The sequence below is a fragment of the Lonchura striata genome, chromosome 7 (genome assembly GCF_050655825.1).
Source record: "Lonchura striata isolate lonStrDom1 chromosome 7, ASM5065582v1, whole genome shotgun sequence".
NCBI lineage: Eukaryota > Metazoa > Chordata > Aves > Passeriformes > Estrildidae > Lonchura > Lonchura striata.
The window spans coordinates 33168566-33183691 of record NC_140709.1 but is presented as its reverse complement, the minus strand read 5'-3'; the positions used below and the strand labels follow the sequence as shown (position 1 = coordinate 33183691).

At 43.2% G+C, this 15126-nt stretch overlaps 1 protein-coding gene across 7 annotated transcripts in view; it reads right to left on the bottom strand.

The window, feature by feature from the left end:
• The window catches only part of DIP2A (DIP2 acetate--CoA ligase A), a 76210-nt gene extending 63864 nt beyond the window's left edge, over window positions 1-12346 (bottom strand). For all 7 annotated transcript variants that reach the window (XM_021532561.4, XM_021532563.4, XM_021532562.4 and 4 more), the window contains exon 1: window positions 12188-12346. In XM_021532561.4, the coding sequence (XP_021388236.1) occupies window positions 12188-12284 (97 nt within the window). In that variant the 5' untranslated portion in view covers window positions 12285-12346. The remainder of the gene's footprint in view (window positions 1-12187) is intronic.
• Window positions 12347-15126: the final 2780 nt, after the last annotated feature.

Genomic DNA, 15126 nt, shown 5'->3' with positions numbered 1-15126 from the left:
TCATGTTTAAATTGTTTGAATAATTGGTTTAAACATTCCTAAGACAAAGCTATTCTTGTTCAGGCATCCACATTACTTTTAGATAAAGAACTCCCTACATTGCTAACACAGAACATGTAGATACCCATAGAGTTAAGGATTTCAAATAGCTATAATCAGTCCCTTCATTTTAACTGATGATCAAAAGACACTTTATTGGCCTTGCTGCATTTCATAAACAGCTGTGAATTTTGAAACAATTAAATTCCTGGTAATCTAATATGTAGAAGCTGCTGATGTGACCTGTAGAAATGCTGTTTCACTTCATCTGCCCATTCATCTACACTAGGTTTCTCAAGTTCCCCAGTCTTCTCTCTCCCTAGTCTTGATTAAGACCAGGAAAAAAAAAACTTCTCTATCATGACTTATATTAATTAATGAGCACTTTGGTTTTTGTTCCTGGAAAAAATAAGACTCTCCAGCTGTCTGGTAAGAGAGCTCTAAACCCATCAATTTATATATATATACATACATATACACACACACACACACACACATATATATATATATATATATATATACATACATACACCTGAATGTATTTGAAGGAAATTTTCCTTTCAGAAATGCAACTCCTTTCCCAAGAAAACTGTCTTGGCATGCCATTATTACCAGCTCTATTTTTCAGCCAAAATTCTGCAATTTTAGACTTTCCAATACCTCCAAACTGCAGAGCTTTTCTGATTTTATATATGTCTTCTCAGTATGTACTGTGGTCTTGTGAAAAGCACTGAATCCCAGCAATCCTATATTCTCTACAGCTGCATGGCTAAATCCTCCAGTGCTTAGGAAATTAGGCATTTCCCCCAGAAGTTTAACTTCTCTTAGGACCAATGTTATTCTAGTTTTCCTTAATTATCTTGCTGGCTTTTCCAGCGTACATGACTTAACCCATAAACCATGAGTTTACAACACTCTAAACCTGACACAAGTGGATAATAATTTCAAATTCTTATATATTTTTAGTAGATGCTCAAGTGCTCTTTCAACAGCTTGCCTGATTTATTCATACATTTAGAAAGTAATTTTAATTCCCAAATTCTTAAAGATACTTTAAACATTTAAAATTTGAAAGCTTTTACACTTGCTACAGTTTGCTGCCCCAAGATTCCAGAAAGTTCCCTGCTGGGGTTTAGGATTTTTCCTTTAATTTCTTTCTTTTATGGAATTTTCTCCTATACGTTGTCAGGAGACAATAAGGAACAGGTACTTAGGAGAGACAAAAGAAGCTGCCAAGCTAAGGGGAGGAGGGCACTTGGAAGCACTCCTCTTATCTGAGGTTTCTCTTGGAGGAGCTGAGATACCTGGAGGATTAGCCTGGCAAAAAGGGGGCTGGGGTAGCTCCTAGCTCTCTCCTGTGCTCTCAGCATTTGGAGGGTAGAGAGGCTGTGGTTGCTGTGGGGAGAATTCATCAGCACCGTGGGGTTCTGTCTCCTGCTGCCTGTCTTCTACCAGGAGTGGAGCTGAAACACCTAAAAAAAACCTTAAGACGAGTCTCAAAGGTGTAACACCAATTCCTATAAAGATAGCAACTGGATTTCCTTTAGACCTAAGTTTTCCTCAGTCTCAAAATGCAACCCATTTGCAATTGCCATAAAACACCAATTGCTAATTCCACTAAATACATATTACTTCACTAATAATGTCTACAAACTGATAAAGCTGCAGAAGTCACTACACTACCACCAGGTTTATCATCTGAAGGGAGTGTGTCACAATGCTTTTTTGGGGGTTTGGGTGGGGGGAATGGAGTTGGACAGGTTGCCCTCCTCTGGTCACAATGTAAAGGTACTGTGCTTACAGAAGTATCTCTATTTAAATTATTCTGAACCATGTTTTGCTGATGATACTTTTGCTAATTACAAACAGCAACATCAACTTCAAGTGAACTGTCATACCATCATTCTAGCACAAAATCAGTCAAGGTTCTTCACACAGCACCAGGTAACAATTTCACTGCAATCACTCTCCCAAATATGACACCCACTGATGAGGGCCACAAAGTTCTCAAGTTTTGCAGCTAACAGCTTCCCTTATGAAAGGGCATTGAGAACCTATTTCATGTGATGAACACAATTTTGATAGCATCAGTACTGCATGAGTCATCAATCTATCCCACAGTCCCCTTCAATCACCCCAGGGAATTATCTCATACCAATTCAGAATCTCTCTTTATTTTCCAGTGTCAAAACATTGCTTGTTTGAACACAGCAAGGCTACCTCTTGCCATGAGTCAGTTTTTTGGGCTTCCCAAACTGCACCAGCTGCACCAACATGTGACTGAAGCCCTGCAGAGAACAGCTCCAAGCTGAGCATAAAGTGTCTATCAGTTCACTACTTACAAATATTCGCTAAAGAAAGGAAAATCCTCCAAAAAACCTTGTGGGTTATTATTAGTGCTGAATATTTTGGACAGAAGTGCATAAAACTGAGAAAAGGCTCATTCCACAGTGAGGAAAAATCTACCTGTTTGTAGCACAACAGTGGCTAAAAGGCCCTAACCCGAAAAGAGAATAACCCAAATAAATGGTACAAGCAACCCTGAGGCAAGAGCTTGCCCATGGAAGATGCAGTGAGGTGCTGTAGGGCACAGAAAACGTGCAATGATCACAAGAACAAATTGTCAGTTACTAGCTATTCACAACTTTTATATGTTTAAAATTATTTTTAATTTTTTTTCCCTCTGGCTGCAGTCCAGGGAACACTGGTCCTGCCAGAAAGAAGGAACAGCAACATAGGAGTTGTGCAAGTACATACTGAGTTTGTAGAATCTAATTTATATGGCTTCCATTTTAAATAAAAATACAAGACTATTTATTTTACGAAGGAAAAAAAAAATCTTTGCTGCGCTGCCATCTCTGAAAACAGTGAATATTCTTTGCAAGCTGAAGCAACTCTCACCAGATACAAATACTACACAAATATCTGAAATGAAAAACTTTGGTAATTTTGTTAGACAACACATAATTGCCAATAAACATTCTGTGGTCACAATGCCTTTTCCTAACCCTACCAAACTGTGTGCTTCCACAATATGGCCTGACCTGCTTTCTTTGCAACCACACATTCTGGCATTTTCCTAACATTTCTCACTCCTTATAAAGTTAGGCAGAAATTCATAATGTGGGACTTTGACAGAATTCCATCTTAATACACAGGCAGCTGGCACACACGGAGCTGAAGCCCCTCCAGTTACATCCAACCCACCTCCCAGCACAGGTTTTCATTTCTCCATAAGCAAATAACTTCTCAAACGCTATTTGGTAAAATGCTGAGCTGACTGTATTTCCCCTGTATCTGATGAAGCCCAGATCTGTGGGACACAAACATATTGACTGTGATTTATGGGAGCTTTTATAATTCAAGTTTTAGGACAAAATGCTGCTACAATCAGCAAGTCCTACGTTTCATTTGAGGCTGGATCCACAACAGATTGAAGGAACAGCCATACAGATACAGGCAGACACTGAAAAAGTTTATTTTGGGTATGGATTCATGTTGCAGCTAAACTGAAGTACTGGCACCCTCTTTCACTCTTCTGCCCTCAACTCAATCCAGCTCTGAGGCCATATGGCTATAAGTAGGAAAAACGAAAAATAAAGAAAATCAAAAATTTGAGCCACAGTGAATTATAACAAAAAGCCAGAAAAATATTATTTGCATCTATCTTCATAATATCACAACACCAGCTATTAGTATCTTTTCAGTGTCCATAAATAGCAAATCTTACAAGAAGCAGATTTTTGTCAGACATCACTAGCATCCAGCAGAACACTGAGCAAAAACTCCCTGCTAGTTGAGGGATGAAGCCCAACTGGATTCACCAGGTGTTGGAATTCTCCTCAAGTTCTTAAAGGGATGGATACAGAGATAATCAAATAGAAATGTCTTGACCTTTAAAAGGTAACAACAGATATAGAAGATTACAAGCTGCTTCTTTCTTCACTGAATAGTAAATCAAAGACATCTACTACAAGGTACAAGCTTCCACACAGGAAAACAACAACAAAAATCCACAGAAGCTTAAAATCTTTGTGTCCTCTGGAGCACTGCGAGGGAAACATCACCTTGAGAAAGAAGAAAGGTCATAATAAAGCAGTGAGAAAGTGATAGAAGGATATAATGATGATTTGGAGGCTTTAATTATTCAGTCACACATTTCAACTTGGTCCTCTGAATTCTGCATTGCAGAACTGCTTTGTTAGTCCTCTGCACAGGAAAAATCACACACTCTATTTTACTGCACATCATGGTGGGGTAACATGGGACTCCATGAACCCTGAGGTCTTTTCCAGCCTACCTCATTCTATGATCTTTGAATTTGGGTCTGCAATCACCACATCAAGAAAATGCGGGCAAAGTTTATGTTTCCTCGAGAGCTACAAACCTTGTGCCAAGACACTGTCAAATACTTTGCTACTTATTCCAAGGTAAATAAAAGGGTTCTTAATAACCAAATGACTGTCATATAATCAAGAGAGACTGGTATGTTTTCCCTCCTATTTGCATACAGGTATATTAAAGTCTGTCTTTCAGTAACAGAATTGGGTGTTACATCTGTGACTCAGCTGTATGAAATATCATCAAGCAGGCACCTTCTTTAGTCCAAGAGATGCCATAGCCCATCCTCAATGAAACCACTTTTCAGAAAATGTCTATTCCTTTCAAAAAACCAAACTAACACAAAGAAAAAAAAAATCTCCCCAACAGTATTTTAACTAGCAAGTGGAAAAGTCACTTCATTATCTCAAGATTAGCAAAGCTTAATTTAGGTTTAGGGGAAGGACAGGGAGGTAGAACATAGGACAGTGTTCAATGCTAATTTTATAAAGTCTATTTACTTCATAAATGTGCATTTAAGGGAATGCACTTTTTTAAAGGGAAGCTTATTTTTGCACAAGAATACCTGGAAGTGTTTAACCTTTAATCTTCTTAATGTACAAGTTGCCATCATACTTTTGTTCCTCACCAGGTTTTAACATTCCTTACCAAAGCAACATACAAAAGAATAATAAGACTTCTACTCAAACACAAGGAAGAGATTAATTTAAACACTGGTTAACTACAGCAGAAATCCAGAAGACAACCAGTAAAAGCCCCAAGCACCTAACTGGTTGAGTTTGAAATTCTGCTTTGATGGGAAAGGAGGTTGATGACCTAGCATTCCCAGTTTTGCTGGTTCAGTCTTCTGTTTCCTCACAATGATAAAGGTAACAGAATCATACATTTAGTCCTTTTTTCTGCAAGCCTTAAGTGCATCACCATCATTCTTAAGTGGGAAGCCAGAGCCAACAAAATAAGACTGGATGTCCTCACTGCTCACAAAATGGTTTAATTAGAAACAGCTTAAGGTAAGAAGTGTAAGGATGCTCTCAGCTAAGACTAGATACCTTGTTTATCCTCCTGTGTTCCAGAAGGCAGGAAAGAATACAGAGGAGGGAGGGACACCAGATTAACAATGATGGAAAATGAGTAGGATGGGGGAGTGGGAATGAGAGCAAAAGGGAAGGCTCATTACAGATGAAAACCACTGCCAATCATAATGTTCCACTACTACAAGTGTGCTTTCTAACATGGCTGTTAATATTTTAGGTCAACTCAACAAGAACCTCTTAACCAGCTTTTTATTACCTTCCAAAATAGAGGGGAAAAAAAAATCTCTGATCATCCAGCACATCAGACATGATATGATAAAGAAAAGATAAAGAAAATGGGTCAATTAGTTTTACCCTCCCAAGATAGAAAGGTTCAGGACTATTGGGCCCAATGTGAAACCTGAGGACATCAAAGGAAAAGGGTGAAAAAGGAATAACTGTTCCTGGGTAACATGGTTCTTGTGTGCTGAATATAGAAGCCTTGCTAAGCAGCACCATGTGGTCTAGCCTAGCCTGGTTTGCTTGGCACATGGCTTTGGCTCGAGGAAGGGGGAAGAAGGCCAACTGGCAGCATAGAGGAAGACCAATCTGGGCTGCTGAAGAATGGCAAGATATTGCCACTCGGGTAGAGAAGTTTACCTGTGGAAGTCTGTCATGCAGATGCCCATGTCCCCAAGAGTCAGGCTAATGGCAAACACCAAAACAACGAGCAGGTAGATCAGGCTGCAAAAATAGAGGTGTCACAGACAGATGTGGACTGGCAACACAAGCAGGTGTTCCTAGCTCAGTGGGCCCATGATGCCCCAGGCCATCAGGGCAGAGATGCCACCTATAAGTGGACATGAGACTGGGGATCTAACCATGAACAGTATCTCCCAGGTTATCCAAAGCTGTGAGATGTGTGCTGAGATCAAGCTGGCCAAGCAGGTAAAACCCCTATGGTATGCTAGGCAGTGGTCCAAACACAGTACAGGGAGGCCGGGCAGATTAATTATATCACACTGCCTCAAACCCACCAAAGCAAGCACTACATGGTCATAATGGTAAATACCACCATGGGATGGCTGGAGACCTACCCTGTGCCTCATACCACTGCCCAGAACACCATCCTGGGCCTTGAAAAGCAAGTCCTTTGGAGGCATGGTATCCCCACAAGAATTGAGTTTGACAACAGGACTACCTTCAAGAACACCCTTATGATCATGGCATGGTGTGGGTGTACCATATTCCTTATCATGCACCAGCTGTTGGGAAAGTTGAGCAGTGCAATGGGCTGCTTAAAACCACCTTGAAGGCACTGGGCAAAAATTGGGAGTTGCATTTAGCACCTGGTTAACACCAGAGGCTCCACTAACTGAGCTGGACCTGCCCAATCTGAACCCCTGTGAACAACGGAGGTAAGCTTCTGGTGGTACACATGAGAGGTATCCTGGGAAAAACTGCTTGAATTAATTCTGCCTCAAGTAAAGACAAACACACCTGTGGAGTTGTCTTTGCTCAGGGACCAGGTTGCACCTGGGTGCAAAAGGCTGGAGAGATACAATGTCCCTCAAGGGGACTTTGTTTTAGGGTGAACTGCCTGTCACACTGTGCCTGTATCTAAACCTAGGTGTATACATGTCTATAATTGGGATAATACATGTATGTATATACTTTAAAAGTTTAAGTTCGATGTAACATGTTGGCATGGGAAAAATTTCAGGGTGGATAATGTTAGAGGTTAGGATTATTTTTTTTCCCTCTCTCAGGGAATTTTCTGCCTAAGGGTCTGAATCTGCTGCCTAAGAGATGATAACGACCCGACTTTAAAAGAGACAAAAGACTTAGCCAAGGAGAAGGGGGAAAGGTGCAGCTGGCTGCACTCTTGTAGCTGAGGGGCTTTCCCTTGGGAAGAGTGTGAGATTTTGGCTGGGGCATGGGGGGCTGGGCTCAGCTCCTCACTCACTCTGGGGATGGGGACAGCCTGAAGGACTTCAGCCAGGTGCCCAGACCTGTGCCGGGTGTTAAGGTGGGAGAACAAGCTTTGAAGACTAACTCAGGCCCCATGGGCATTTGGCAAGCCCCAGGTACTACCACACAATTAACAGTTTCTGTTGGAGAGCCCAGAAATTAAGAAAGATGCTGCAGGTCAAGTTTCATAGACTGCCATCTGTCTCCCCAGGTACAACAGTTCTTCCCACTGATAGCCTCAGATCATATTTATTTCCAAGACTTCCATAACAGAAAACTACCTTTTTAAGATCAGAAAAAACTTAACTCCTAAATACCATGATTTATCACAAGAAAAAACAGGTGCAAGTGTTTGTGGGTGTCTCTTCCTCACCTGATTTCACACAAAGAAATTTAATACCATATCAATACTGTTGGTGTAAGAAGAAGACCTAAACTTTTCAGGTCTGACCACTACCTTTAGGTTTTGTAAGAAAAGTATTCTAACAAAACAAAACAAAACAAAAAAAAAAGTACTCTTTTATCAATTTATTTTTTAAAAAGCCCAAACGAACTACAAAAAGCATTTGCTATAGTATTTGCAGTAGCCAAAGATACCAAACATTAAATACCTTTACTTTTTTCAGGAAATACTTCATAGCTGGTATCTTCTTCCACTCAGGAATTACCCACAGTACCTCAAAATGTGCCAAAAAAACCCAACCCTTGCAGATAAATCCCCAAAACAATAAAGCCCCAGCGAAAGCTTCCTTGACATATAAACATCTTCTTCCTTTCTTAGAAGGGAATTTTAAAAATGGGATAAAAATCACATGAGAGTCAGCTTTCACTCTAGGCAGGTGTAAACACTTGAAGGGGAACCAGAGCAATCAGCTCACTGACCACTCCATATAAACTGCATCCTTTGCCACTAAAGCTCAGCCAGGCTCAGAAGAAATCTGTGAGCAATGTGGCAGGAAGCAGAAAATGCTCCTCTCCAAATCAACTGAGAAATAACTGAGGTTATAATTAAGATGGTAAGCTACATGAAATACTTTTCTATTTCTGAACTAATCCTACAGCCTTTTTGATAGAAGCCACTGAGAAGTGTTCCCCACCTGTTAATCGATGGGGTAAGAGAATAGATTTGAACTAGCAAAAAAAAAAAAATCTCTTCAGCCTCTTTACTGCAGGTAATCTCTGCAGTTTCAGCATAGTTCATAGAATCATTAAGGTAGGAAAAGACCTCAAGATCACAGAGTCCAAAGTAAGACCAACCTACAAATTCCTAGCAAACAGAAGAAAACACAAATCTAGATACTTAATGTTTCAAGCTGCAGAAATTCAGACCAAGAAAATGTTGTACCATTCACGTTCCAGTCAAACACCTCCTCAATGCTGGTACAACTGTATTTTTCTTCATGCAGTTTTCAATCAGATTTTTAGTAAACAAAAAATCAGTGTTGTGCGTCCAAATGGCCCACACTAACTGGATCCAGACAAAAACAAGATGAAAAAATTTGCAAGAAAAGAAACAAATGTAGTCATATATTCTTGTAAGTCCCTGAACTGCTGGCTGAAGACATTGCCTCCACCATCAGTCCTAGATGACAAAGCCAACACAAGCTGACACCACGTCCTTGCTTGTTGCTACATGAAAACATCACAAAATTTTATCTTTGACTACTTCTATGTATCTTGTCCTTAGGAAGGACAAGTGAAACATCTTCCTGCACAGATAACCCAGAAGAAGCAAAAAACAGCCCAATTCCAATGTGGTGTACAAGTACATTTAGGTACATATATATATATATATGTGTGTGTGTGTGTGTGATGCAATATCATAGAACAAGTACTGGCTTTAAAATGCACATTGATGCCTTTCCTACCCCACTGCAATAAGAATTTTTTAAAGAACTGTTTATAACCTTAGCTCTCTTTCAGAGCAGGGAAGAAAAAACCACACCAAATCTCCACAACAAACCACCAAACAAGCCCCCAAAACCCAGTGTTTTGTAGTTACTAATAAACAACCTGAAGTACTGGAGCTTCACAGCATCCCCATCATACTCTGCCACAGATCCTGCCAGTCTGATTAGGAAGCTCTGCATCTTTCCATTACATCAGAAAGCTGCAGCCTCTTTGAGCCTTAAGATAAGCAAGCCTAGTCCACAGAGCCATCAGCTGAAACTCAGCTTAGGTGCCAGGCATGGTCTTAAAACTTATGTCCTCAAAAGGTTGTGGGCAGATCTCTTAGTTTTCTTTACAGGATTCACAATTTTTTTTCAACACGAAATAAATTAGTGTTGCTAGAACAAAGCAACACAGTAGCATCATAGTAGGGCCACTTTTTATCTCTAACTATTATTCTTCTAGAATATGAAGAATACAAACAATGCCAAGCAAGGGATTAGGATCTTGTAAAGGTGAAGGATTCCTAACAGTGCATATGACTGGAATTGTAGCATGAACTGGCATTCCATCCCCATCCAAAAGTCTTCTCAGCTGAATGCTCTACTTAGGATTTTGAGCTGACTTTAGAAAGTACCAATGTACTCAAGTCTCTATTTTTCTCTACAACTCAACACAAACACTTCCCTACTTTTGCTGTGATCATCTGAAGCAAAACCAAAGGAGGAGATTAATCATCCTCCTGACTTGTTTTTTAAAGGTGAGAATAATGTAATCAAACAGAACAGACATTATTCCTGCCTCATCACAACACACACAATATTTCAATTAACAAAGTACACAGACAAACTAGAAAGGAACTTGCTCTCAAATTTCTCCTTTTCTCTTTCTCCCTGCACAGCTCCTCTCAGATGATGGGAATGTCCGCCCAAGTAGTGACCTTCTCTAACTTGAGGCATATTCAGCATAAGAAACCTTAGATTGTTACTTCTTCCTCTCCAAGTAAGCAGGTTCTGGGCATTAATGATAGAACTCCATTAAAAGATGCCCATACAAACATCAAGCAGTGGCAGGATACGAGCATGTAACATTACCAGATGTTGAAGAGCTACTTGCAAACGTTTTCCAGTTTAGGAAAGACAGAAGAGGAGTCATATCTAAGCCATGAACTAAGTCTTCAGAGTGTTTGAGAAATTCAAGCTCACATTATCACTGTACCAAATCACTCCATTAATCCAGCAGCTACATAGAAACACACATTCCACATCAGACACACAGCACTAGAACAGTGTGCAATCACTTCAGGCCTCTCACAGGTTTAACACACTTCAGATTCCCACGATAAAAAAATATTATATAAGTTATACAAACACACAGTCAGGAACTACACAGCAGAGGAGCCAGCCCCAGGATATCCTGCACGTGTCAGCAGGCACACAGGAAGAACCACTGTACCCAGCACGGCCACGGAGCACACGGTCCCAGCTCACACGCAGGAATTCATGCAACAGGGCATGCCAGGCACTGCTTCTGACTGTGCCAGCAGGCATGCAGCAACAGGTTACACTTGGACAACAGTCACCCATCCTACACTTTTCCCCTGCCTCTGCACCGAAGCTTCCACACTGGAGATGACGACAGCAGACCTGTGAATAACTTCTGAAACCATGACCTGAATCAGGCAGCACATGTTTAGGTGAATTAGCCCAAATTTTGCCCAGCTGAACCTGCTGATTTGAAAACTGCAACACCTGAGGAGCACACTAAATGCTCCTAATCCCAAAACCACAGATGGCATTAAGAGGTTTTTAGCTCTTCTATTCAAGGGTGCAGCTTGACAGTGTAACTGAGGAAAATGCAAGGAGCAACTGCTCCCAGAACATGCTGCCTCGGTCACCCCCACCCCAGCATGTCCTCCTGTGCCAAGTGCTTATACCTGCCTGTCTGCAGAGAATCAGTATGCAAAAAATCGTTCCCCAGCTCTTTAACAGAGATACCACAGCTAGCACCCACAGGGCTGCTATCACCAAACACTGACCTGGAGGTGGAAGGGATGTCTCCTTTTGGGGGCTGAAAATCCATTAAATGGTCACAGTGACCCTGTGCCTAGCACTGCACATTGTCACCTCTGGGCCCATTAATTCACAGGGCTGGAACCCCTCTGTTCTGGAGACAGGCAAGGAGAACTGGGGGTGTTCAGCCTGAGAAGACTCTGGGGGACCTTAGGGCCCCTTCCAGTGTCTGAAGGGGCTCCAAGAAAGCTGGAGGGACTTTGGACAAGAGCCTGGAGTGACAAGGCAAGGGAGAATGGCTTCCCACTGACAAGAGGGCAGGGTTATATGGGATACTGGGGAGAAATTCTTCCCTGGGAGCACGGTGAGGCCCTGGCACAGGCTGCCCCATCCCTGGGAGTGTTCCAAGGCCAAGGTGGACGGGGCTTGGAACAATCTGGTCTAGTGAAGGCGTCTCTGCCCATGGAAGGCAGATGGCACTGCATGAGCTTTAAGATTCCAACCCAAACCATTCCATGATTCTGTCAGTCTATAAAAATGGAGCAAGCATCATCATATTCCTTCCTGACCGTACATTACAGTGAAGCGCAAAAAAAGTTGGAAATTAATGACAGACACAGAAAGATTTACGGTTCTACCTACAGTTGGGAAAACTAAAATAAAACTGTGTTCCCTGAGTATCCAGCTGCACACTGAGCGCCCGTTCGGAAGCGCTCCTGCGGGGCCTCCAGCAGCGCCGGGGCCGCGGGCGCTCGGTGCCGCCGCGGGCCCGCCCGAGCGCGGCGCCGCCGCGGCTCCCGGCCGGGGGCTCGGCAGGAGCGGAGCCCGGCCCGCCCCCGGGCCCTCGGCGGCACCGCGGCCTCCGCGCCCCGGCCACACCCGGCCCACAGCCCGCCCGCGCCCCGCGCCGGCCGCGCTCACCCTCCGACAGCTCCAGCTCCAGCTCGGCCAGGCTCTCGCGCACCTCGGGCGGCAGCGGCACGGCGTCCAGCGCGCAGCCCCCGCGCTCCGCCGCCATGGCGCGGCCGGGCGAGCAGCGAGCGGGCCGGCGGAGCCGCCGCCCAGCGCCGCCGCAGGTGGGGCCGGGGGCGGGCCGGGGGCGGGCAGCGGCGGGCCCGGGCCGGCGGCGGGCGAGGGGGAGGAGGCGGCGCCGGCCCCGCCGCCCCGCGCAGCCGCTGCCGCAGCCGGGCCGCCCGCTGGGGAGGGGCCGCAGGCGGCCCGCCCGCTCGGCTCCGCCGCCGCCCTTCTCCCGCTCCCTTCCCTTCCCCACCCTTCTCGTTGCCTTGGCACCTGCAGCGCTGAGGCCCCTTTCCTGTCAGTGCCGAAACTGCCCTTTCCGCCCCCGCTGCTTCCTCCCGACGGAAAATAGGAACTGCGACCCAGCCTGAGCCCGCGGGGGCCGCCGGGTATCCCGGGGTAGAGCAGGGATGTTTTCATAGCACGGAATTCCACTGTGAGAGCCTGGATATAAAGTGGTGTCTGGGACTGCATAAATGAAAAAAAAAAAAAATTAGTAAGCGTATATTTTCTAAAGCCAAGCCCCTTCTCAAGGGCAGTAGAGAGCAGCAGGAAGCGTTTGGATTGCAGCTTTTCCCCCCTCAACTGTAGGTTCCAGGGGGAGCGTGTGGCAGGGCACCACAGCCTCATGTTCTGGCATTCCTGCAGCCTCCCAGAGACTCAGAGGCAAAGGCAAAGCCACGACCTTGCCAGCGGTCCCGACCACTCAAACTGCTCTGCCAGTCGCAACTTTCCTAGAACTAGAAAATAGGGAAGGCTGGGGAGTAGTCTTCTGCTGACAACCGCTCCTGTCCAAAACACTGTTCCTGTTTGGGATGATTGGGTTCACGCTGGGGCTTCCAATTTCTCTATTCACATTACTGAGGTCAGTACATCACAGGAGAGTGTGTCCCATATGGCTGCCCTTCCGAGGGCATTGACACACCATACCAGCACTAAGAAAACCACGCTGCTTAAAATGTCATCCCTTACATTGGGAAGAAACACTTCTGCTTCCACTACCTGTCAGAAAGCTGTCAGGAAGCTGATGGCAAAATAGCCACAGAAAACACAGTACCTGTAGCTCAGATGCTATTAGCCTTTGATGCCATAAGTTTTAGTTTTCATGTTTTCCAGATTTTGTACTGCATTAGTATATAACTCTGAACATAATATAAAATGTTAGCAAGTTCTCCTCATGGTTTAATTAGACAAAACAATCCCTTTGCAGCCTGAGAACCAAGGACTGTTGCAGCTTCGGGCCCAAAAAGTATAAACAATAGCAAATTGAGGACAGCAAACTGGGAGGATGGGACTTCATAACCAGAAGCTGTAATTGGACAATTAACCCCAACATCTAAATGGACCAAAACTTATAAAAGTGTGAAACATGTGACCCATCATGCATATTTGGTATAGCCTTGGCCAGGCTCTTTTACTGCCCAAGGTGTATCCTTTGAAGGCCTTTTTAATAAATACCTACTTAATTCCTTTAACACTGTCTAGCCTCTGTTCTAGGCAGCCTCTCAAGGCATAATGTTCTCTGCAGATTTCTTTCCTGAGTAGGAGGCTGCACCTCTGCCCCTTGCCTCCATGTCCAGCCTGTGTTCCCAGAAACAGTGACTGCCCAAGGAGAGTGTGTAGGGAGGAGGTGAGGCAGGGAAGCACTGGCTGCTACAGAAAAGCTCCTCCGAGTGCAAAGTCCTGCCAAAGCTTGGGAAGAGCCCTGCATATTCTGGGACATAAAAAAGCCCCTGCAGACTCATTGAAAAATGTGCCAGTGCAAAGCCAAATTCCCTTGAAACGGAACTGATCCCTACGATGTGCCAATCTGATTTTTTTAAAATAAATACGGTGCAGTCACTGAGCCAGCTTAAACTTAGTTGAAACTGGTTTGGAACTCTGGACAAGTTAAGTTACTTTTGCCAAGCTTTTACACCAAATCAAGAATTGTTTGTTCACAGCTCTCTTTATACCTAATCAGTTCAAGGGTTCTCCTATAGCTGTCAGGGGGTAATAAATCTGTACATGTGCCAAGCTCTATCTTTACTGTTTTTTTTTTTCAGAGAACCAAATGATGATTTACCTGACAGATAAATATGAGTTTAGGAAGACAAAAGCAAATAAATAAGAAATAAAACAATCTCAGATGAATGCTATTATATAAATTCTCAATACCCAGTAGATAAAAATCTTTTAATAGGCTGCAGCAGAACAATTGGCCTCCAGAAGAGGTTTCTCTCATGTTCCAAAGTTAAAAACCTCAACTGCTTCAAAAGTAGAGATTTCACATGTCCAGAGGTTTAAAATATTCTGGTATTATAATTCTTCCTATGCCTTTTGTAAAACAAAATATAAATATCACAGAAAATTTTCAGTTTTCATTTTTTTATATGAAAAATATTCAGCATGATACTTGGATCTAATTTTTGCACAGAGACATTGTGACTGGAAATGGGGGTACCACCAGAACACCTCCTTCTTTTTCTCTGACCAGCAACTTCATACACATTTGGAACTGGCCCCTGAAGGCAGCTACAGCACAAGATACCAGAGGCAGGATCACTTACATTAGATGTAGATAGAGTTCACAGGTTTTGTTTGGTATGTTTTACCAAAAATGCATAGAGTTAAACAAAATGATGGGCCTTTTGAACTAGAAAAATGAAGATAAAAGTGTCCAGAATAAATAGGACAGACTGAGGGAGAATTTATGTACTGAAAAACCCTATATTCACAGAAATTCTTTGATATTTTTGAAAGTATTTGAGCTATTCCTTCAACTGGAATGATCCTACAGAAATATTAAAACACAAACAATTTTAGGAGCAACAAAAGAAATAAATAACCACACAATGTAAGAA